The sequence below is a fragment of the Sebastes umbrosus genome, chromosome 6 (genome assembly GCF_015220745.1).
Source record: "Sebastes umbrosus isolate fSebUmb1 chromosome 6, fSebUmb1.pri, whole genome shotgun sequence".
NCBI lineage: Eukaryota > Metazoa > Chordata > Actinopteri > Perciformes > Sebastidae > Sebastes > Sebastes umbrosus.
This window is the reverse complement of record NC_051274.1, coordinates 29318817-29343143: the sequence shown is the minus strand read 5'-3', so window position 1 is coordinate 29343143 and position 24327 is coordinate 29318817. Positions and strand designations below refer to the sequence as shown.

The window sequence follows — 24327 nt, the reverse complement described above, 5'->3', positions numbered from 1 at the left end:
AAGATATTTTAAAGAAAGAAAGAAAGAAAGGAAGAGAGGAAGAGGAAAGACGTAGGAATAAGGAGAAAAAGAAAAAGAGGTGAAGAAAGAAAACAGGAACAATAGAGGGAGAATAGATGGAAAAAATAGGACATTTTTTGGAAAGTCAAGACATTTAAAAAAATGTGATAAAGATAGAGGAATAAAGGTTACATATGGGACTAAATGTTTTCATTGGGTGCACCGGTGCAGCTGACATTTAGCCTTCTCCAGCAACATCACATCCATAAAACATACCGCTAACTCAAAATGAGGAGAACTATTGATTGTTTTTACATCAAGAATATTGCTGCGGTGCCCGTTACACCTGTACCCGGATCTGAACGGCCCAGACCAAACCCGACCGGCATACCGCTCCACCACCTGTCTCCCCTGGTCCTCGGTAAGATGCCGAATCCTGAACACGGCGCCAGATTCATTTCACAAGTGGGGAGAGCAAAAAGTCTGTGTGTGTGTGTGACACTACTGTACATTTAATAACACGAGAAAACTTTATCGCTAATTTCTCTGCTCCACTGATCGTCAAACAGCTGATCTGAGCGCATCTCTCCCTCTCTCTCTCTCTGTCGCTTGACAACTCGCTCGCTAAACACACATTACATCACGCTGTTCTTAAACCAACGTAATATGTAAACATGTGGATACCTGACGGCACCATAGGTAGACTGTTAAACTCACTATCGATGCGTCCAGGTGACCAAAATAATTTTTCTCTGCTACATTGTGAACAACAAATCTGTGTTTAAATCATTTACATTATGATGCGTTCAGGCTCTATTCAATAAAGATAAGTATTATTTGGGGAAGGTAAATTATTGTGAAATTAAAGATGGTGAAGCGTTGTCTACTTCACAGAAAAAGTCAAATTTTTATTCTCCTGCTCTGGTTCAGACGAAAGAAAACCAGCCGGAGGATCAACAGAATAACACACACGCACACGCACACGCACACTCACACACACACACACACACACACACACACACACATACACATACACACACACACACACACACGCGCGCACACACCTGTTGAATCTCAGACAGTCTGCAGTCAGCAGGATTACCTGTCCATTCATACACACATTACCTACATACGGCTGGACGCCAGGTGTGTGTGTCACTATTGAGACCCTCTGTTGACTAAACACTGATGGTTAGAGAGATTTACTCTAATGACCACACACGCACACGCACGCACACACACACACACACACACACACACACACACATACACACAAGCACACACATACACAGGCAAACGCAAATACACATTTTCCACTTACTTCTGGTGTAATTTTACTAAAGTTAAACCCGGTTATACTTAACTCCTCCCTCTCGTGTGTCTTCTGGTTGCAAAAAAACAAGATGACGACGGCCAAAATGCTGAACTCGAGGCTTCAAAGTCCACAAACCACCACGAACAAATAACACAACAAACCACTTCTTATATACTGTCCATGATTTGACCCACCCACCACTCCGACCTCCTTCCTATGAGGACTTCTGCGGACTTTGATTAGAAACGTATTTGTGATACGTCAGAAAAACTAAAGTAATCCAGGAGTTTCCTTTGAAACCTAAATGACGATGCAGTTTTGTTGTATGGGACTGTGATTTTTTGGAGACAGGGCTGAGAGCAGAGAAGAGTTTGTAACAAGCAAACAATACTTTTGTCTTATGTGTTTAATTTTTTTCTCACAGCTGTTGTGATGCAGTTGAAAGTAGGACTGCAACAAAAGGTTATTTTCACCTGCTGGATATGTTCTTGATTAATTGATTAATGATCTTCTTCTTTGGTTTTTGTCTGCAGGTTGGTAGATGACCGCTGTGTGGTCGAACCAGCTGCTGGAGATTTGGAGACTCCTCCAAAGAAGTTCAGAGGTAAGACCACGTGTGTGTGTGTTTGTGTTAATATGAATACCAATTATTAAATATTTATTTTTCTGATCACCAATCGATCTGCTGTTACTGATTTGTAACTGTTCACAAATCCAGCAGGTCGTATATTAGAAAGTAGTTTTGTCAGTTGCGTCAGTCAGATACAAAACAGTTCCACCAGGAAGTTAGTTGGAATAAATATTTAGTTATAAGTAATCCCTACATCATGACTGGTTCGTACGGTGGAACCTGTATTAATTAAATCTCTGCTAAATAAACAGTTTCATCATTTTGAGGTTTGAAGTTCTCAAGAACAGCCGTTACAGCTGGCTGCAGGACAGGAATGTGTCTTTATTCTCACACTTATTGACAGGCAAAACTATAGAAATCTGAGTTTTCTGATGCTGTTTTTAGGGCTGTTTACAGCTCATAACGCCGTCTCGACCGACGTCGTTGTGGAAGCGTGGAAAACTTTTAGCGCTGTTAGCATCGTTAGCTGTGAGCTGCCGGATCAGACGTCGCCATGTTGAGGTGCTGAAGGTGTGGTTCGCCTAGACAGACATACCCAAAATAAATCAAAATAGCTCCACAACTACCAGGTCTATATGCATGATGCTGGTCTCTATTGATAGGTACAACCTCAGAGGATTCATCCCCAGTGTCAGTAACATCGTGACTGTTACTGTGCCTGGGTAAATTGTGATGAACCAAAGGAAAAAATTTAATTTTTATCCTCGCCTAAAATGTTTTCTAGATTAGACAGTGGATAATACCATTATAGCAATGATGCCGACCACAGAGATGCCACTGAATTCATTCAGCAACTCCTCGACTACAACTGTGCCAAAGCAGATATAAATAACACAAAGCACATAGATTCTACAAAGGTTTTAGTAAGATAGGACCAGGCTGACTCCCCATTTGGCCACTTGGATACCCAAAGTGTGCCAAATGGGTTTTCTACCTCTTGAAAGGGAATCTGGCTATAAAATACTACTGATATCGACTACAGGAGGCGATGTGCCCACAATGGAGCCTTTAACCATGACATTTACCCTGTTTATCATCACATTCTACCATTGTGCACAGTATGAAATCAATAAAATAAACAACTAAATTGTATAATTTTGACCACGTGAAACTTAGATAATAACAAGTAAGATCAATAACAACGTAAATAAGATTACAAAAAATAATCCAAAATCAAGTATGAACATTCAATATAAAAACTGTCAAAAATATTATAAAGTAAAAAGACAATTTCTCATGTGTTGATTTTGTAACTAAAATATTGAAATCATTGCCAAACAATCATTGTTTGGACAAAATTCACTTGGAGTGTTGGACTTGTTGTTTTAGTAACGTTAATGCCTCGTCTTTTAGAAACAATTCGTAATAAAGGACCACCACAGCATTTTATGAAGTTTTTAAAGGCAGTGTTTTAACACACAGCTCAGCTGAACCTGGTACCGGGTCCATCGGGTAAAAGTGGTTAAAAGGAGTAGTTGTTACGGCCTACAGGATGTGTTACACTGGTTGCTACAGTCTCAGTTTGGAAGTGATTGTGTGCTTGATGGAGTATAATCAGGTCAGACAGCAGCGGGTCACAAAGTGATGCAAAAAGACAGTTTTATATCACTGATTGAAACTCCAGAGTTGTTAGTTTAAAGCCCCATTCAGTCAAAAAAAGTTCACAATCATCTGAAGGAGGAAAGTTTCTCTGAGCTCACCTTCAATCTCAGTTCAACATCTGGACGTACCTGCAGGATTTATGACATCACTAGTTTGGAGCCAATCAGGGCTCAGTATGAAACTCACACAAGTGTGATTTGGAAACTTGAAGCCTCCAGGTCACAGACAATCAGAATAGACATTTTAGCGAAGTAGGAGACATCTTGTGTCCTGTTGTTAAACTTTTGAAATGAAAAATATTGTTATATTTGTCTTTAAACATGTAGAGATAGACACAGGATTAGTTCACAGTTAAACATCTGCTACCCCCTGCTCTGCTGATCACCTGTGGGATCATCAGCTCCTGTACGCCCGGCCTGATTCAGGTCCTGGGTCAGGTCTTTGTTATAAGAACCAAATGGACCCATGTAAACCTCCAGAGTGCTGTATGAAATATAAATGATATGTGTGAGTGATGTGAGTCCAGCTGCACCATCTGCTCTGTGCTGTTTTAGGTTTTTGGACAGCGAGCAGTTGAACTAGTTTACAAGTAGATCACAGTGAGACGTGACTGACGTTGGTTGCTATTTATTTATAAAGTCCTTAATCATATATCACTTCTCTATTAAAGTGGTCCTAAAGTCCAGGCCTATTTAATTGGTGGCTAGTGGCTCAAATCCGGACCTTTAATCGTTTATAAAAACTTTCCCCCAGGAGATAGCTATGGTGCCCCGTGTGAAGCCAAAAGTCATTTACATCTGCAGCTCAATAAAATAACACACCATCATTTTAAGCCAAACCATGATGTTTTACTAAACATAACTAAGTTGTTTTGTTCTGTTTTTTTGTTTTGAAACGCAGTTTTGCAGGAGACAGGGTTGAAGAGAGAGCGTTTGTGTGTTTGTGTGTTAAAAGCTCATTTCCCTAAGTCAAGATGATTTTAAACCTGAATGTCCATTTAGCTCACAACATAATACAGAGTGATTACACACAGGCAAATTGTGTTTGCCTTACACACACACACACCATGCAGTAGCAGTGTTAATGGTTTTAATGTACAGGATCTGCTGGAGGAGAGTCAATATTTACCCCTAACCTTCCACACACCGTCAGTGTGTTGGTCCACCTCCTTCATTCAGACTGAAACATGGATGGAGCGTCATGTTGGTGAATCTGAATGACTCCTGTTGCGCCACCAGCAACAACTAGGTCCGCTAGTCCGTCCATGAATCAGCTCATAGAGAGAAAGACTATATTTGGTCGTGGGGCAGAAAACGTGATAAACTAACTCAGAGATAGGCTTAATGTCAGACGCTTCACCGCTTTGATGTTCTGAAACCAAAACAGCCAATTAGCTTCAGGCGCTGGTCCACTGACCAATCAAAACCACTCTGGAACTAATCGCTCAAACCAACCACAACACAGTGAGACGTCATGTGACTCCACAATGTGTAGAATAAAATACATGAAGAGTAAACTTAACCTCTTCAGCCCTAGGATGCTGGAAGGTGTGGTTCTCCTAAACAGATATACCCAAAGTAAATCAAGAATAGCTCCACAACTACCAGGTCTATATGCATGATCTTGGTCTCTATGGATAGGTAAGACCTCAGAGAATTCATCCTCAGTTTCAGTAACATTGTGACTGTTACTATGTCTGACTAAATTGTGATGAACCAAAGGAAAATGTACATTTTTATCCTCGCCTAAAATGTTTTCTAGAATTAGACAGTGGATAACACCATTATAGCAATGATGCCATGCACAGAGATGCCACTGAATTCATTCAGCAACTCCTTGACTACAACTGTGCCAACGCAGATATAAATAACACAAAGCACATAGATTCTACAAAGGTTTTAGTAAGGATAGGACCAGGCGGACTCCCCATTTGCCCACTTGGATACCCAAAGTGTGCCAAATGGGTTTTCTACCTCTTGAAAGGGAATTTGGCTCTTAAATACTACTGATATCCACTACAGGAGGCTTCGGCACACAATGGAGCCTTTGACCATGACATTTACCCTGTGCATCATCACATTCTACCATTGTGCACAGTATACAGTATAAAATCAATAAAAAAACAACTAAATTGTATAATTTTGACCAAAGTCAAGTATGAACATTCAATATAAAAACTGTCAAAAATATTATAAAGTATAAATACAATTTCTCATGTGTTGATTTTGTAACTAAAATATTGAAATCATTGCCAAACAATCATTGTTTGGACAAAATTCACTTGGAGTGTTGTTTTAGTAGCGTTAATGCCTCGTCTCTTAGAAACAATTCAGAAAAAAAGACCACCACAGCATTTTATGAAGTTTTTAAAGGCAGTGTTTTAACACACAGCTTAGCTGAACCTGATACCAGGTCGATCAGGTAAAAGAGGTTAAAGAGAATATGTATATAATATATAATAAAAATAAAGATCTCTTCTGTCTGTTTCATGCTGTCATGTTGAAGTGAGCTGTATTCAGTTATCTGGTTCTATTCTAATCTATGGTGTTGTGTTGTGTGTTCTCAGACTGCCTGTTCAAGGTTTGTCCTATGAGTCGGTACTCGGCTCAGAAACAGTTCTGGAAAGCCAAACAAGCCAAACATGAGAAGGACAAGATCGGTGATGTGGTTCTGCTGCAGAAACTACAGGTAACACATTTCTGATACTCTGGTCTGATCACTTTCAACCTTTTGTGTGTCCGATACAATGATGTGATTTTCTTCCTTTCTTTATTTGGGCTGACCTCCTACAGTAAATGTTGTTGATTCGAACTATCAAGGTACATTTCTAATCAAGCACATTTCTAAGTGAACCCCGTTATTTCCAATGGTTTGCGCCGCGCTCGAACGCCGATTTGCCTCCGATCTGGGGCTTTTGTCGGGGACGGAAAATCAGGGCTAAAGTCGTGTAGTGTGAATTAGGCATAAGGTGAATGCAAGAAACATCAGCGATAAAGTTCAGTATTTGCAAAAACGAAAAACATCTCTAAATCTGAAAAGACATAAACGTAAGGCTGGGCGATATGGCCCAAATCCTTTTTATCAGGTAATTCAATAAATAAATAGTCTATATGAAATAACCCCATGGTAAAGCCTATTTTTGTATACTCCGGTGGAAATTAAATACTTATATGTTGTACTTGTAACTAATATATTTTCTAATTTTAAGAACTTGAATGCAAATTGAACAGAGCAGTTTTAAGTGAAATTACTGAGAAAAAATAAAGAAATATTGGCCTAGCCTATATCGTGAAAGAAACGGTACAGAAAGATATATACGATATACTTGATATACTTGATTCTGATTGGTCGATCACGGCGTTCTACGGTCTGTTATTTCTTTATAGCAGACCGTTGCTATGTATAACAGACCGTTGCTATGGGCACAGTTCTGATGTCGGACTCTGGAGGACCATTTTTGTGTCAAATTATTGATTTCTTTACTAAGTAGTCGCGTAATAAGCGGGATAATGTACAGCTAGCGGGTCATTGTTGTGTAAGAAACCCCTTCAGGGCGATGCAAGCTCCACGTTGGGGTGCAGTATCGCCCTATCAGGGTTTCTCTCACAACAATGACCGACTCGCTGTACATTATCCATTACTTATATCATTATGATGATATATATCGTACCCAGCCCTAACATCAACCACAAGCACATGACAAATCAAAATACCAAAGTCCTATAGGCTAGGCTAGGAGCTAGGCTAGCAGTTTCCCTCTGCTTCCAGTCTTTGTGCTAAGCTAAACACATGCCAGCTCTGTCTCCGTTCTCTCAAACACCACAGAGGATGAAACTGATCTCCGTCTGAAACATGTGACTGTGTAGGAGACAGAGAACAGGAGGGTTTCACTATTACTACAAATCCTCTGACTGCTCATTGTTATTGTCTGGTTGTATTGTGGCGTATAAAGACAGGGTTCACAGATAGATTTTACTCCATGTTACAAGTCAATAGAGTGAACTGTGTGTTTGTGTGTGTTTTGCAGCATGCGTCCAACCTGGAGCAGAAGCAGAACGAGACAGAAAACAAGAAAGTCCACGGAGACGTTGTCAGATACGGAACCGTCATGCAGGTAATCTACAAACATATATATGTTATTCATAAAGTTAAACGTGAAACTGAGGCTCTGTTGCAGTCCAGCACTGAAAATAAGGCTCAATAGGAAACAGGACATGTGCAGGTTACTGATTGGCTCAGACACAGTGTTTGAAACAACAGTGATATGTTATCATCATACAGGTAAAAGGCTGTTTATCATTCTTGATAACAGATCGGTATGTTTGATATGTTACGGTGCATTCAGATGCAGCAATAAGCAGATTTCGTTGACACATTTGCTCTCTGCACATTAATACACTGTAGTCATACTGCTCAGAATAACTGTACATTTTTCACATTTTCCGGACATTTTTCAGATATTTAAATCTTTTTTTTTTACATATTTTACTTGCAAAAAAATCTAATTATTAATAACATATGTGAAGAAAATTATGAAAAATTTACAAAAAAATATGAAAAAATTAAATAAATATAAACATTGAATAATAAATTAACTATACATATTTTTCACAATTTTTTTGTATATTTTTAACACATCTTTCGGACATATTTCACTATTATTTTTCACTAATTTTTAGGATATTTTTCATATATTTTTTGGACATTTTTCATATATTTTTCTGGACATTTTACACAAATATTTCTCACATCTTTTTGGGACATTTTACACAAATATTTCTCTTTCTCACATATTTTGGGGATATTTTTTTTTGTACATATTTTACTTGCAAAAAATATAGTTACTAGTAAAATATGTGAACAAATTGTGAAAAATATATACAAAAAATATTACAAAAAAATGTGAAAAAAGTCCAAAAAATATGTGGAAATTATCCGGAAGATGTCCGAAAATTATGAGTAAAATATGTGAAAAATATTAGTGGAAAAATGACTGAAAAAGACAGCAATGGAACTCTATGGCACAGAGGAAGAATAGATATCAGGCTTTGAAACACACACAATAGTTTGAGTGTGAACATGAAGAAAGATATAAAGTACAATGTTTCCCCTGAATTGCAGTGGAGTAGAGGAAGAAAGTAGCAGACAATGGAAATACTCAAGTAAAGTAAAGTACAGTACAGTACTTGAGTAAACGTACATGCACACTGTAGACTTCCGCTCCTCGCCATGGCAACATGTGTCCTTTTGACCGTGTTGATACATGTGCGATCATTTACTGTACTTGTCTGATATACACACACACACACACACACACACCCTGTCTTACTGCTACACACACACACACACACACACACACACACACACCCTGTCTTACTGCTACACACACACACACACACACACACACCCTGTCTTACTGCTACACACACACACACACACACACACACACACACACACACACAAACCCTGTCTTACTGCTACCCACACACACACACATACACACACACACCCTTTCTTACTGCTACACACACACACACACACACACACACACACACACACACACACACACACACCCTGTCTTACTGCTTACTGCTCTATGTGTCAACATATTGCTATCTCTTAGTGTTAATATTGAACTCGCTTCAGAGCTGAGGATCTGTCATCGTGATACACACGCACACACACACATATACACACACACATACACACACAGTGAATCTGGGTGTGGTCGCTGCTGAGTGAAAATGTGTCAGACTGTTAAGATAAAGATTCCTGCAGGAGAAAGGTGTGTGTGTGTGTGTGTGTTGAAGGTGTGGACAGGTAGACAGACGTTACATTAAACTGTAAATGACAACTGAGCTGCACCTCTCACACGTTTACACACTCTCTCCAGATAAAACTGGCGTTATTCTATATTTGACTTCATCAAATCTCACATTCAGACTCTCAATACTGTTACTGTCAAACAGGTTCCCGAATGAACATGAAACTATATATTCTTAAAGATTTATGTCTTCAGCAGGAACCAATGGGCTTAGAGATGAGAGACCCAGACAGGAAGTCAGACTGAATATTGTTTTAAGACAGAATAGAAACCCTTGTGAACCTGTCCTTTAAACAGCTGCACACAGTAGTTTTTATAACAGGAGGAAATAGTGACTTTGTTGGGGACTATTTTCAGCGGCGGTTTAATCCACATGTGGTTCTCTAATGAGTATTAGTGGCAGCAGGACGTTGTATGTGGTATTGAGTCAGAGTAAACCACAGTGTGTGTGTGTTCAGTGTGATAAAGGAGCATGTCACCCAGTGACACAGTGAGGCTCACTGATGTGGTTTTACATGTTTTTTGAAAATCTTTCAAGTTTTTGGACATTTTTCACGAATATTTTTCACACATTTTTCACAAAATCATCAGATATTTTTAAATGTATTTTTGGACATTTCTCACAATTTTTTTTCACACTTTTTTCGGTTATTTTTTCCTGTTATTTTTCACACATTTTTGGACATTTTTCACTAATAATTTTCACACATTTTTCAGATATATTTCACATATTTTTCACACATTTTTCACTAATACTTTTCGCATATTTTCGGGAAATTTTTCACTAATATTTTTCACAATTTTTGGGGATATTTTTTCACATATTTATTTGGAAATTTTTCACTAGTATTTTTCACATATACTTGGGAGATTTTTCTTTTAATTTCTTTTTTCTTTTTTTTCTTTACATATTTTACTTGTGAAAAATAAATTATTAAATAATTAAATTATTGAAATATCTGAAAGAAATTGTGAAAAATATACAAAAAATTTGTGGAGAATAGCCGTAAAATATCCGAAAATTATTAGTAAAATATGTGAAAAATATTAGTGAAAAATGTCAGAAAAGGGCAACAATAGAGCTCTATGGTACGGAGGAAGAAGAGATATCAGGCTTTGAAACACACACAATACTTGTTCGTAGAAACATTCACTGTTGGTTTGAGTCTGAACATGAAGAACAATAAATAATATCAGTCGACTTGTACTTTAGCTTTATCTAACATACAGTGAACTAAATGGCCACGTTCTCTGTCTCCAGTTGCTCCATATGAAGAGTAATAAATACCTGACGGTGAACAAGCGTCTGCCGGCTCTGTTGGAGAAGAACGCCATGCGGGTCACTCTGGACGGGACGGGGAACGAAGGCTCCTGGCTCTTCATCCAGCCCTTCTGGAAGCTCCGCGCCAACGGAGACAACGTAAATACACTTCTATATCACCCTGAACACCCGAAGTAGGAGCAAACGTATGAGCACATAAACAACAGCGTGCAGCTCTGTTCTGTACAGAACCCCTCATCCCTGAAGCATAATTTAATATGGGCGAGACATAGTAGTACAGTAGTAGTACTTGAAGTATCTGCACTAGTATCACCAGCAGTGTGTGTGTTTAATGTATGTTCTCCGTTGCAGGTGGTGGTGGGAGATAAAGTGATCCTGAACCCGGTGAACGCCGGTCAGCCGCTTCACGCTTCAAACTACGAACTGAGCGACCATCCAGGCTGCAAGGAGGTGAGACACAGTACTGACACCGAGACTAGTACAGAATACGGTACTGATACTGATGAAGACGTGTACTGCAACAGAACCGTCTAGTCAACAGCTCTTCCTCCCTCTGCAGGTGAACTCGGTGAACTGTAACACCAGCTGGAAGATCAACCTGTTCATGATGTTCAGTGACCACCGAGAGGAAGTCCTCAAAGGAGTGAGTTACTTTACTGCATTACATACAGTACATACAGTATACAAGTACTTTGTGACCCCTCATCCACCAGTTGTGACCAGCCAATAAGTAATTATTCCTTGTTTATTTGAAAGGCCTGAAATACCAAAACCAGTAATCCACAGAAAAAAAGGAAAGATTAGAGGAACTAATGCAGTAAAACAGAAAAAACATGTTTTTTTTCTGCTTCTCATGACTCCTCACATTCATGTTTCGAACCCTTTGTGGGAGTCTTGACCCACAGTTTTTAGAAATTGTTTATTTATTCATTATATTAAAGTGCTTTAAAATGATTGCCGCAATTTGCATTAAAAAAAATCAGACTCCTTCTCTGAGTCATAACTCAGTGAAATCTGGAGACACAGACATGATGCACATATTTTTAGATTCAGTTTGACTTAAAATGCAGAGATTATCTCATCTCAGTTATCCATCGTGAAAAAGAAATTAGAAAAAAATTAGAAAATAATAGAAAAAAGACTCTCCTTATAGTTGCAGAACTTGCCTGAGAATCATCATGTTTTTAAGTTTTCTTCAGTCTCACAGTAATCCAGTGATATTGTAGTAGAATTGTGATATTTGAACAAATATTGGCAAAAAATATGGGAAACAGTCAAAGAAGGATAATGGATCTGTAGTTCAAAAACCTGACAACGTCTATTAATTATTAACATTTTTAATTATTGCACTATCAATATTCTTTTTAAGGCCCAGAATATCGTTTCTGAGAAACCAGGTTTTTCCATTAGTTTGGGTTGTTGGATCACTTTAAATACTACAATACCCATGAGCCTCAGCTGTTGTTGCTATGCAGAAGAAGTGTGAAGCAGTTGCAGTTGTGAATAATAATACTAACTTTGTTTGTATAGCACCTTTCATACTAGAAATGCAGCATAAAGTGCTTTACAATAAAGGAAAATAGACAGAATGAACATAAAAACGGGGGTAGAATGCCATAATAAGATGGAAAATGGAACACAAAATAAGATTAAAAATGAAAATAAGATAGAATGCAAGAAATTAAATAGATAAATAAAATCCACTGAATAATAATAATAATAATAATACTGTAATAATAATAATATCATAATTAGTTCCCATATTTGCAGCAGCATCAAAAGGTCTCCATCCTCTTCTACTCTGTTCTTATCTTTTATTTTCTACATCGGTGGTGAAGAATTGAATTTTTAAGACAAAAACTTGTCGTCATGGTTACTGAATTCATGCAAAATTGACGGTCTTTTTAATGTCCTTTAATGTCTCTTTAAATGAACTTCCTGTCTCTCAGGGCGAGGTGGTGCGTTTGTTTCACGCTGAGCAGGAAAAGTTTCTGACCTGCGACGAGTACAAAAGCAAACTCCACGTTTTCCTCCGCACCACGCTGAGGCAGTCTGCGACCTCGGCGACCAGCTCCAACGCCCTGTGGGAGGTCGAGGTACACACACACACACACACACACACACACACACACATATACACACACACACACACACACGGTGAGTTTCCTCTGAAGCTGAAGTTGTATTAAACTCTCTCTGTGTGCTGATTGGTCCATCAGGTTGTCCATCATGACCCGTGTCGTGGGGGGGCGGGACACTGGAACAGCCTCTATCGCTTCAAACACCTGGCCACCGGCAACTACCTGGCTGCTGAGGTAACCATGGCAACACTGGGTGGAAGGATTGACGAATGAATGAATGAATGTATCTTTTTTTTGTACTTTATTGCAGGAGGTAATGTTCATTTACATTTGTTTACATATTATGTTCATACTTATAGAGCTCCACAGTGAGGTGCAGGAAGTGAAAACATTCATATTCTGAAAAATATGCACCTATTTATATTTTTGACGAATCTAAAAAATGCTTCTTGCAGTAGATAATATCTTTAACTGTTGTCGTTGTTGTTGTAGGAGAACCCGGGCTATAAAGGAGAAACCACAGAGCTGGCGGCCTCGGTAAGTCACTGTTTTAACTTCATTACTGTCGTCACTTCATCAACAGCAGCGAGCCTCAGAGAGTTATCGGGTCTGAAAGTTATAACCTACATTACTACATGACTACAATATCAGCCCAGTAAAAGTACATAACAGAATATCCCCTCTGGAGAAACTATTCTAATAAGTTCTTCTATTTGAAGTAAAGAGCGGTCAGTTTGTGTATTTTAATCCTTTGACCTCTGACCTCTCTGTAGATGGATAGTCGGAGCAACAAGCGCTCCCACGGCGAGAGGATCAAGTACAAGCTGGTAGCAGTGGCTCACGGCAACGACATCGCCTCGCTGTTCGAGCTCGACCCGACAACGCTGCAGAAGACCGACTCGTTCGTACCACGGTAGGAGCACACGGCAGTCACTTCCTGCAGATGTTTCACATTAAAATACTACAGAGAAGGACAGGAAGTGGGTCCTACGAAGTGTTTTAATGTAAAGAAAAAAATGTGCATACTGGATTAAAGGTCCCAAAATCACGTTAACTAATTTCTTTAACGCGTTAACACAATCGATCTATTGAAGATTGTACCGGGCTCAGTTTTAAAGCTAGACTGAGGTTACTGGTATCATATGAAACTAAAAAAACTAAAGAATCCATTGGTACCAACCATGTCATACTAGTTGGTCGCAAAGGAGGTTAAATAACGCTCCAAACTTACACTAAATCTTAGAGAGAAAAACTGTCAACCCTTTTGGGACCAGGGGCAAAATTTGGCTCTAATGGTCCCTGATATTGTTGGCTTAAAAGTGTTTAGTCAGTTTTATTACAACGAGTTACAGGGATGAAAAGTGTTTTTCTTTCTTTCTTTATTTGTTCATTTGTCACAAAATGAGGAAGGGTGCCTTTTATTTTTTATTTATTTAATTATGTTTTTTTAGAGGGCGACCAGCGCCCTCCCAGAAGGTGGCGCCCTATAGGCGACCGCCTATATTGCCTATGCCTTAAGCAGGCCCTGACTTCCACCCCTCATACAAAAGAACCAAAAAAATGGCAAAGTATTGGAATTACGTAGTGAGTGAAAACAGTATTTCTTTTAAAAGAAAAAGTCATAGCAGCCGATTTTGTTAGTACGTTGATGAACTTATCAAACTCAGCCTCACAAACTAATGCAGAGAACCACACAGGACTAGAAACGCCACAGAGGAGCAGAGTGATTTAAATAAAGCAAAGTGAACAGACAGTTTGCTGGTTGTCTTTCAGAAACTCGTACGTACGACTGAGACATCTGTGCACCAACACCTGGATCCAGAGCACCAACGTCCCCATCGACATAGACGAGGAGAGACCCATCAGACTTATGGTTAGTCCCACGCAAGTTCAAATAAGCTTTACATGCTTTCAATTGACTAGAGGTGCAATACAAATAAAAATGAGTGTTGTCAGAGTGTATCTGAGTGTTTATTAATGTAACCCGTCTTTCAGTTAGGAACGTGTCCCACTAAAGAGGACAAGGAGGCGTTCGCCATCGTCTCCGTTCCTGTGATGGAGATCAGAGATCTGGACTTTGCCAACGATGCCAGCGCCATGCTGTGCACCATGGTGGACCAGTTCAGCCAGGGCTTCATCAGCCAGAACGACCGCCGGTATGACGCTCTCTCTAAATTAAATGTTTAGTAGAAAATGTCTCTAATCCAAGAATGATGGTTAAGTGAAGCAGGGCGTCTAACCACTCAATACTGACAGCCACCGGTAGATTACGGAGAAATCACGGTAAACATTCTGGACAAAACTGCAAACTTGTAAGTTTCTGAAAAAATTTTGTTTTGAAAACAACATTAGCGAAAGATATTTCCTGTATTGTCTCCAAATTCAGAGAATCATGGGAACATGAGCAAGATGAGGCAGGGAGGCAGGCCTTGAGGAAGAGTTAATATTCGCTGTTTTTTGTGGGTCAGGTTTGCCATCAAGCTGCTGGAGGACGTGGTTTTCTTCGTGGCTGACGTCATCAACAGCGGTCAGGCGGTCCTGGACGTAGTCATGACCAAAGCCAACCGAGAGAGACAGAAACTGATGAGAGAACAGAACATCCTCAAACAGGTAGGATCCCAAAATGACTCCGGTATTTGAGAAAGAAATCACGAAGCAGAAGCAGGAAACATGACGGCCAAATATCTGATTGTGTGTGTTCAGATCTTTGGCATCCTGAAGGCTCCCTTTAAGGACCGGGGAGGAGGGGAGGGTCCTCTGCTGCGTCTGGAGGAGCTGGCGGACCAGAAGAACGCTCCCTACCAGTACATGTTCAGACTCTGCTACAGAGTCCTCCGACACTCCCAGGAGGACTACCGCAAGAACCAGGTAAGGAGGATGATGATGATGATGATGATGATGATGATGATGATGATGATGATGATGATGATGACCAGTACCTGTCATATCTCACTCAGTGTGTTCAGTTCAGTTAGCTTCTCCGTATCAAAAGGCGTACCCCAGGGTTCTATACTTGGACCATTTTTCTTTTAGTGGTTCGAATTAGTGATGTTAGTTTTTACTTTGTACTGAAAATTCACGAAGGATGGACGGAGGAAGTCATGGAGACACGTTAATTAAACACTTATGTTGTTGCCTCAAATCAACAAGTTGGTCCTCCATTTCCATCAAACAACGGACTTTTAACCAGAAGACCCGTGTTCCAAACCGTTGTTGACCGTTGTTTTGTTTTGTAAGTTATGTTAGTGACGTTTGTCACATGTTTTCCGTACGTGTTTTACTTAGTTTATGTACTTATTTTAAGCCCAACCGTGATGTTTTCTTTTACCCTAACTAAGTAGTTTTCTTGCCTAAACTTAAGTGCTGACATTAGTGTGGCGTACAAATGACACGTGAAAAAGCTATAAATGAGTATTCATGACACACGGAATGTCCGTGTAATGACGTGGTATTTATACGCCTTCCCAGGAGACCAGGTTAGAGTCGAGCATGTCTTCTGCAGCAAGCCTCTGACTCTCCCTCCTCTTCCTCCCTCCTCCAGGAGCATATAGCCAAGCAGTTCGGTGTGATGCAGAGTCAGATCGGTTATGACATCCTGGCTGAGGACACTATCACCGCCCTGCTGCACAACAACCGAAAGCTGCTGGAGAAACACATCACCAAGACCGAAGTGGAGACCTTCGTCAGCCTGGTCCGCAAGAACCGAGAGCCCAGGTACACATGGAAGGGGGAAGCAGGGGGGAGAGGCAGTCAGTATGTTGTTGTTGTTCGTTTATTATATTGTGTTTGTGTTCGTGCAGGTTTCTGGACTACCTGTCAGACCTGTGTGTGTCCAACAACGTGGCCATCCCGGTCACTCAGGAGCTCATCTGTAAATGTGTGCTGGACCCCAAAAACCAAGACATCCTCATCAAGACAGAGTAAGGAGAGAGGGAGGGAGGGATGACCTTTGACCCCTCAATCACAAACGATTTCTGCATCATCTAAGGCCCTATTCATACAGGGTTAACATTAAAGGGGGAGGTGTTTATTCTGGGTTCATACTGCAGTAACGACGTGTGGCTTGCTAGATACAGTCAGTGAAATGGTGCTGTACGTGAAAACAGCTCGCCGCCGGGTGATGTTATGAACCCAGACACGATGGCGTTATGTTTTCTCACATATCTGGGACTTCCACAACATGTACAAAACAGCAACAGTGGTTATTTCTGCCATGGTTGATATGGCGGAATTAAGAGAAGTTGTTGGTATCTATGGAGACGAGCTCCTTCTCCTCTCTGGCGCGTTTAGAGTGAATGAATACAAATGATACCGGCGGTCCAACACACGCGAGTAAATGTCAACATGTTAGAATTTCACTTGATTTTTGTTTTGTTCCATCCAGACGTCGTGTCCCCAAAGATGCGCCCACTGGTGGCGGCCAGGGAGAATACTTGGGAATGGATGACTACGGAGACGAGGACGAGGTAAATCTGCCTGCATCTCTGTTTTTTTTTGGTCTATATTTTTTTATGACTTTGTTAGTGACATATGCTGCAGAACCCGCAGATACTGCAAACCCAGATATAAGATATGTGAATGAATGGCGAGAAAAAACTGTAATGGGTATTTTTTGAGGGGTCCATTGACCTCTGACCTCAAGATATGTGAATGAAAATGGGTTCTATGGGTACCCACGAGTCTACCCTTTACTGACAGCCCACTTTATGATAATCACATGCAGTTTGGGGAAAGTCATAGTCAAGTCAGCACACTGACACACTGACAGCTGTTGTTGCCTGTTGGGCTGCAGTTTGCCATTTTATGATTTGAGCATATTTGTTTTGCTAAATGCAGTACCTGTGAGGGTTTCTGGACAATATCTGTCATTGTTTTGAGTTTTTAATTGATTTCCAGTAATAACTATATACATACATTTGCATAAAGCAGCATATTTGTCCACTCCCATGTTAATAAAAGTATTAAATACTTAACAAATCTCCTTTTAAGTTACATTTTGAACAGATAGAAATTATGATGATTCGCGATTAACTATGGATATCGATTGACAGACATAATTCATATGCTAATTTTGACAATTTCCCACAAATATCTAACAAGATAAAATGATGAAGTGTTGACATTTTGGACAGTCATGTGTGTATCTGGAACTTGATTGTTTTTTTGACTGGAGGCATACAACTGCGAGTCACTAATTGTAGTTTTAAAATGATTTGTTTTGAATTTAGATTTTGATAGAGGGAGAGATAGAGGCAAGAAACATGGAGAGGAACATGGAGGGGGGTGTAGTGGTGGAGCTTCAAACCTGGAATCAAACTGGGGACGTTGGCATCATAACCATAAGCAGTGGCGTAGGCAGAAATTGTAATCGGATTAGACAGAGATGTCTAATCAGTTTGATTTTGTTCTTGTCTCTTCCTGCAGGTGTGGCTCGTGTGGACAGACAAGACCAATGAGAGACAGGAGAAAAGCATCAGACAGCTGGCTCAGGAGGCCAGACAAGGAAATGCTCACGATGAGAACGTCCTCACCTACTACAGGTAGACACACATAGAGGGGTAATCCATAGAAGATTTCATGAAAATCACACCATTGACTTTCAGTATATTGTAAGTTAACCCAAGAATGGCAATAGAAGAAAGCAAAGCTCATGAAGCCTGTCTGTCTCTGTGGAAACCCTCAGGTACCAGCTGAAGCTCTTTGCCCGAATGTGTCTGGACCGTCAGTATCTGGCCATAGACGAGATCTCCAAGCAGCTGGACGTGGAGCTCATCTTTCTGTGCATGATGGACGAGACGCTGCCCTTTGACCTCCGGGCCTCCTTCTGTCGCCTCATGCTCCACGCCCACGTAGACCGAGACCCTCAGGAACTGGTGACACCTGTAAAGTTTGCCCGCCTCTGGACCGAGATCCCCACCTCCATCACCATCAAAGAGTTGGTAGATTTTAATATTGCTCAATGTGTTATGGGAATTGTCACATCTTTTGAAATGTGTTTTCTGTCCTGCCTGACTGGATTTGCTGAATTTGGACACATGGAGCCTGGATGGCTCAGTCGGTAGAATTTTAATCTGAGATCTGAGATACATTTTTTGTGTACTAACTACAAAGATAGTACATGTCCAACCTAGTTTATGGTCAAATTCGTTGTGTGACGTGTCTGTAGTGCTCACTATTGTCATCATTAAGGGAAGTCTGCAGTTGGTTTGTGGCCATGAATGAGTTGTGCATTTGGGCAAGACTCAGCAATTTCAGACCACCCGGCACCATAAATGCTACCACCAGATGTCTTCAATGCCCCTTTTTTTAGGACGCTTTCCCTCAGACTTAAACACATATATGTCACTCTGTTTTATGGATTTACCGGCTCATATTTGAGGTCACTTTTCGTACAGAAGATGTGCCCCTGAAGCCTGGATAGCTCAGTCGGTAGAGCATCAGACTTTTAATCTGAGGGTCCAGGGTTAAAGTCCCTGTTCAGGCGTCAACTTTATTGGGGGTATGACATGTCTGTGGTGCTCAGTATTGTTGCCATTACTGGAAGTCTAATGTCTGCTTATGGCCATGACTTACTTGTGCATTTGTGCAAGACTCAGCAATTTCAGACACTCTGGGAACGTAAATGCTACTTCCAGAAGTCTTCAGTGCCCCTTTTAGTCAGACACTTTCACTCAGACTTAACCACATTATTTTTGTCTCTGTTTTAGTGATTCACCGGCTCAAACTTCGGGTGACGTTTCGTCCAGAGGATAGTCTTTTTGAAGCCTGGATAGCTCAGTCGGTAGAGCATCAGACTTTTAATCTGAGGGTCCAGGGTTCAAGTTCCTGTTCAGGCGCAACTTTATTGGGGGTATGACATGTCTGTGGTGCTCAGTATTGTTGGCCATTACTGGAAGTCTAATGTCTGTTTATGGCCATGACTTACTTGTGCATTTGGGCAAGACTCAGCAATTTCAGACCACCCGGGACCATAAATGCTACCACCAGATGTCTTCAATGCCCCTTTTTTTAGGACGCTTTCCCTCAGACTTAAACACATATATGTCACTCTGTTTTATGGATTTACCGGCTCATATTTGAGGTCACTTTTCGTACAGATGATGTGCCCCTGAAGCCTGGATAGCTCAGTCGGTAGAGCATCAGACTTTTAATCTGAGGGTCCAGGGTTCAAGTCCCTGTTCAGGCGTCAACTTTATTGGGGGTATGACATGTCTGTGGTGCTCAGTATTGTTGCCATTACTGGAAGTCTAATGTCTGCTTATGGCCATGACTTACTTGTGCATTTGTGCAAGACTCAGCAATTTCAGACACTCTGGGAACGTAAATGCTACTTCCAGAAGTCTTCAGTGCCCCTTTTAGTCAGACACTTTCACTCAGACTTAACCACATTATTTTTGTCTCTGTTTTAGTGATTCACCGGCTCAAACTTCGGGTGACGTTTCGTCCAGAGGATAGTCTTTTTGAAGCCTGGATAGCTCAGTCGGTAGAGCATCAGACTTTTAATCTGAGGGTCCAGGGTTCAAGTCCCTGTTCAGGCGCAACTTTATTGGGGGTATGACATGTCTGTGGTGCTCAGTATTGTTGGCCATTACTGGAAGTCTAATGTCTGTTTATGGCCATGACTTACTTGTGCATTTGGGCAAGACTCAGCAATTTCAGACCACCCGGGACCATAAATGCTACCACCAGATGTCTTCAATGCCCCTTTTTTTAGGACGCTTTCCCTCAGACTTAAACACATATATGTCACTCTGTTTTATGGATTTACCGGCTCATACTTGGGGTCAGTTTTCGTACAGAAGATGGGTCTCTAGAAGCCTGGATAGCTCAGTCGGTAGAGCATCAGACTTTTAATCTGAGGGTCCAGGGTTCAAGTCCCTGTTCAGGCGCAACTTTATTGGGGGTAAGACATGTCTGTGTTGCTCAGTATTGTTGCCATTACTGGAAGTCTAAGGTGTCCTTATGGCCATGACTTACTTGTGCATTTGGGCAAGACTCAGCAATTTCAGACCTTCCGGGAACATAAGTGCAATAAGACTTCCAGAAGTCTTCAATGCCCCTTTTAGTAGGACACATTCACTCAGACTTAACCACATTATTTTTGTCTCTGTTTTAGTGATTCACCGGCTCAAACTTCGGGTGACGTTTCGTCCAGAGGATAGTCTTTTTGAAGCCTGGATAGCTCAGTCGGTAGAGCATCAGGCTTTTAATCTGAGGGTCCAGGGTTCAAGTCACTGTTCAGGTGTCAAGTTTATTGGGGGTATGACATGTCTGTGGTGCTCAGTATTGTCGCCATTACCGGAAGTCTTCTGTGTGCTTATGACCATAACTTGGTAGTGCATTTGGGCAAGGCTCAGCACTTCCAGACCACCCGGGAACATAAGTGCTACTAGCAGATGTCTTCAGTGCTCCTTTTTTTAGGACGCTTTCCCTCAGACTTAAACACATATATGTCACTCTGTTTTATGGATTTACCGGCTCATACTTGGGGTCAGTTTTCGTACAGAAGATGGGTCTCTAGAAGCCTGGATAGCTCAGTCGGTAGAGCATCAGACTTTTAATCTGAGGGTCCAGGGTTCAAGTCCCTGTTCAGGCGCAACTTTATTGGGGGTAAGACATGTCTGTGTTGCTCAGTATTGTTGCCATTACTGGAAGTCTAAGGTGTCCTTATGGCCATGACTTACTTGTGCATTTGGGCAAGACTCAGCAATTTCAGACCTTCCGGGAACATAAGTGCAATAAGACTTCCAGAAGTCTTCAATGCCCCTTTTAGTAGGACACATTCACTCAGACTTAAACACATACTTTTGTCTCTGTTTTATGGATTCATCGGCTCAAACTTCGGGTGACGTTTCGTCCAGAGGATAGTCTTTTTAGAGCCTGGATAGCTCAGTCGGTAGAGCATCAGACTTTTAATCTGAGGGTCCAGGGTTCAAGTCCCTGTTCAGGCGCAACTTTATTGGGGGTATGATATGTTTGTGGTGCTCAGTATTGTTGCCATTACTGGAAGTCTAATGTCTGCTTATGGCCATGACTTACTTGTGCATTTGGGCAAGACTCAGCAATTTCAGACCTCCCGGGAACTTAAGTGCAATAAGACCTCCAGAAGTCTTCAATGCCCCTTTTAGTAGGACACTTTCACTCAGACTTAAACACATACTTTTGTCTCTGTTTTATGGATTCATCGGCTCAAATTTCGGGTGACGTTTCGTCCAGAGGATAGTCTTTTTAGAGCCTGGATAGCTCAGTCGGTAGAGCATCAGACTTTTAATCTGAGGGTCCAGGGTTCAAGTCCCTGTTCAGGCGTCAAGTTTAATCTGGTTATGATATGTCTGTGGTGCTCAGTATTGTTGCCATTACTGGAAGTCTAATGTCTGCTTATGGCCATGACTTACTTGTGCATTTGGGCAAGACTCAGCAATTTCAGACCTCCCGGGAACTTAAGTGCTACTTCCAGAAGTCTTCAGTGCCCCTTTTAGTCAGACACTTTCACTCAGACTTAACCACATTATTTTTGTCTCTGTTTTAGTGATTCACCGGCTCAAACTTCGGGTGACGTTTCGTCCAGAGGATAGTCTTTTTGAAGCCTGGATAGCTCAGTCGGTAGAGCATCAGACTTTTAATCTGAGGGTCCAGGGTGCAAGTCCCTGTTCAGGTGCCAAGTTTATTGGGGGTATGACATGTCTGTGGTGCTCAGTATTGTTGCCAATACTGGAAGTCTAATGTCTGCTTATGGCCATGACTTACTTATGCATTTGTGCAAGACTCAGCAATTTCAGACCTCCCGGGAACTTAAGTGCTACTTCCAGAAGTCTTCAGTGCCCCTTTTAGTCAGACACTTTCACTCAGACTTAACCACATTATTTTTGTCTCTGTTTTAGTGATTCACCGGCTCAAACTTCGGGTGACGTTTCGTCCAGAGGATAGTCTTTTTGAAGCCTGGATAGCTCAGTCGGTAGAGCATCAGACTTTTAATCTGAGGGTCCAGGGTTCAAGTCCCTGTTCAGGCGTCAACTTTATTGGGGGTATGACATGTCTGTGGTGCTCAGTATTGTCGCCATTACCGGAAGTCTTCTGTGTGCTTATGACCATAACTTGGTAGTGCATTTGGGCAAGGCTCAGCACTTCCAGACCACCCGGGAACATAAGTGCTACTAGCAGATGTCTTCAGTGCTCCTTTTTTTAGGACGCTTTCCCTCAGACTTAAACACATATATGTCACTCTGTTTTATGGATTTACCGGCTCATACTTGGGGTCACTTTTCGTACAGAAGATGGGTCTCTCGAAGCCTGGATAGCTCAGTCGGTAGAGCATCAGACTTTTAATCTGAGGGTCCAGGGTTCAAGTCCCTGTTCAGGCGCAACTTTGTTGGGGGTAAGACATGTCTGTGTTGCTCAGTATTGTTGCCATTACTGGAAGTCTAAGGTGTCCTTATGGCCATTACTTACTTGTGCATTTGGGCAAGACTCAGCAATTTCAGACCTTCCGGGAACATAAGTGCAATAAGACTTCCAGAAGTCTTCAATGCCCCTTTTAGTAGGACACATTCACTCAGACTTAAACACATACTTTTGTCTCGGTTTTATGGATTCATCGGCTCAAACTTCGGGTGAAGTTTCGTCCAGAGGATAGTTTTTTTAGAGCCTGGGTAGCTCAGTCGGTAGAGCATCAGACTTTTAATCTGAGGGTCCAGGGTTCAAGTCCCTGTTCAGGCGTCAAGTTTAATCTGGTTATGATATGTCTGTGGTGCTCAGTATTGTTGCCATTACTGAAAGTCTAATGTCTGCTTATGGCCATGACCTACTTGTGCATTTGTGCAAGACCCAGCAATTTCAGTCCTCCCGTGAACATAAGTGCTACGTCCAGAAGTCTTCAATGCCCCTTTTAGTAGAACACTTTCACTCAGATTTAAACACATACTTTTGTCTCTGTTTTATGGATTCATCGGCTCAAACTTCGGGTGAAGTTTCGTCCAGAGGATAGTCTTTTCAGAGCCTGGATAGCTCAGTCGGTAGAGCATCAGACTTTTAATCTGAGGGTCCAGGGTTCGAGTCCCTGTTCAGGCGCAACTTTATTGGGGGTATGATATGTCTGTGGTGCTCAGTATTGTTGCCATTACTGGAAGTCTAATGTCTGCTTATGGCCATGACTTACTTGTGCATTTGGGCGAGACTCATCAATTTCAGACCTCCCGGGAACTTAAGTGCAATAAGATCTCCAGAAGTCTTCAATGCCCCTTTTAGTAGCACACTTTCACTCAGACTTAAACACATACTTTTGTCTCTGTTTTATGGATTCATCGGCTCAAACTTCGGGTGACGTTTCGTCCAGAGGATAGTCTTTTTAGAGCCTGGATAGCTCAGTCGGTAGAGCATCAGACTTTTAATCTGAGGGTCCAGGGTTCAAGTCCCTGTTCAGGCGTGAAGTTTAATCTGGTTATGATATGTCTGTGGTGCTCAGTATTGTTGCCATTACTGGAAGTCTAATGTCTGCTTATGGCCATGACTTACTTGTGCATTTGTGCAAGACTCAGCAATTTCAGACCTCCCGGGAACTTAAGTGCTACTTCCAGAAGTCTTCAGTGACCCTTT

General features: G+C 41.2%; 1 protein-coding gene and 15 non-coding genes across 19 annotated transcripts in view; all 16 read left to right on the top strand.

Moving 5' to 3' along the window:
• The window catches only part of itpr3 (inositol 1,4,5-trisphosphate receptor, type 3), a 64878-nt gene that overhangs the window by 11251 nt on the left and 29300 nt on the right, over positions 1 to 24327 (top strand). For all 4 annotated transcript variants that reach the window (XM_037772631.1, XM_037772634.1, XM_037772633.1 and 1 more), the window contains exons 2-20: positions 1849 to 1919; positions 6115 to 6236; positions 7576 to 7662; positions 10634 to 10792; positions 11006 to 11104; positions 11214 to 11297; positions 12604 to 12750; positions 12874 to 12969; positions 13228 to 13272; positions 13509 to 13648; positions 14509 to 14608; positions 14731 to 14891; positions 15204 to 15345; positions 15439 to 15603; positions 16277 to 16449; positions 16536 to 16655; positions 17120 to 17201; positions 18160 to 18275; positions 18419 to 18670. In XM_037772631.1, the coding sequence (XP_037628559.1) occupies positions 1849 to 1919; positions 6115 to 6236; positions 7576 to 7662; positions 10634 to 10792; positions 11006 to 11104; positions 11214 to 11297; positions 12604 to 12750; positions 12874 to 12969; positions 13228 to 13272; positions 13509 to 13648; positions 14509 to 14608; positions 14731 to 14891; positions 15204 to 15345; positions 15439 to 15603; positions 16277 to 16449; positions 16536 to 16655; positions 17120 to 17201; positions 18160 to 18275; positions 18419 to 18670 (2361 nt within the window). The remainder of the gene's footprint in view (positions 1 to 1848; positions 1920 to 6114; positions 6237 to 7575; positions 7663 to 10633; positions 10793 to 11005; positions 11105 to 11213; positions 11298 to 12603; positions 12751 to 12873; positions 12970 to 13227; positions 13273 to 13508; positions 13649 to 14508; positions 14609 to 14730; positions 14892 to 15203; positions 15346 to 15438; positions 15604 to 16276; positions 16450 to 16535; positions 16656 to 17119; positions 17202 to 18159; positions 18276 to 18418; positions 18671 to 24327) is intronic.
• On the top strand, positions 19147 to 19219 carry trnak-uuu. Its single transcript has one exon. It is a non-coding gene; the product is annotated as a tRNA-Lys (tRNA).
• trnak-uuu lies at positions 19499 to 19571 on the top strand. The gene has a single exon. It is a non-coding gene; the product is annotated as a tRNA-Lys (tRNA).
• On the top strand, positions 19849 to 19921 carry trnak-uuu. Its single transcript has one exon. It is a non-coding gene; the product is annotated as a tRNA-Lys (tRNA).
• Positions 20201 to 20273, top strand: trnak-uuu. Its single transcript has one exon. It is a non-coding gene; the product is annotated as a tRNA-Lys (tRNA).
• trnak-uuu lies at positions 20552 to 20624 on the top strand. The gene has a single exon. It is a non-coding gene; the product is annotated as a tRNA-Lys (tRNA).
• Positions 20908 to 20980, top strand: trnak-uuu. The gene has a single exon. It is a non-coding gene; the product is annotated as a tRNA-Lys (tRNA).
• trnak-uuu lies at positions 21259 to 21331 on the top strand. Its single transcript has one exon. It is a non-coding gene; the product is annotated as a tRNA-Lys (tRNA).
• trnak-uuu lies at positions 21614 to 21686 on the top strand. Its single transcript has one exon. It is a non-coding gene; the product is annotated as a tRNA-Lys (tRNA).
• On the top strand, positions 21969 to 22041 carry trnak-uuu. The gene has a single exon. It is a non-coding gene; the product is annotated as a tRNA-Lys (tRNA).
• Positions 22321 to 22393, top strand: trnak-uuu. Its single transcript has one exon. It is a non-coding gene; the product is annotated as a tRNA-Lys (tRNA).
• Positions 22673 to 22745, top strand: trnak-uuu. The gene has a single exon. It is a non-coding gene; the product is annotated as a tRNA-Lys (tRNA).
• On the top strand, positions 23024 to 23096 carry trnak-uuu. The gene has a single exon. It is a non-coding gene; the product is annotated as a tRNA-Lys (tRNA).
• Positions 23379 to 23451, top strand: trnak-uuu. Its single transcript has one exon. It is a non-coding gene; the product is annotated as a tRNA-Lys (tRNA).
• On the top strand, positions 23730 to 23802 carry trnak-uuu. The gene has a single exon. It is a non-coding gene; the product is annotated as a tRNA-Lys (tRNA).
• Positions 24085 to 24157, top strand: trnak-uuu. Its single transcript has one exon. It is a non-coding gene; the product is annotated as a tRNA-Lys (tRNA).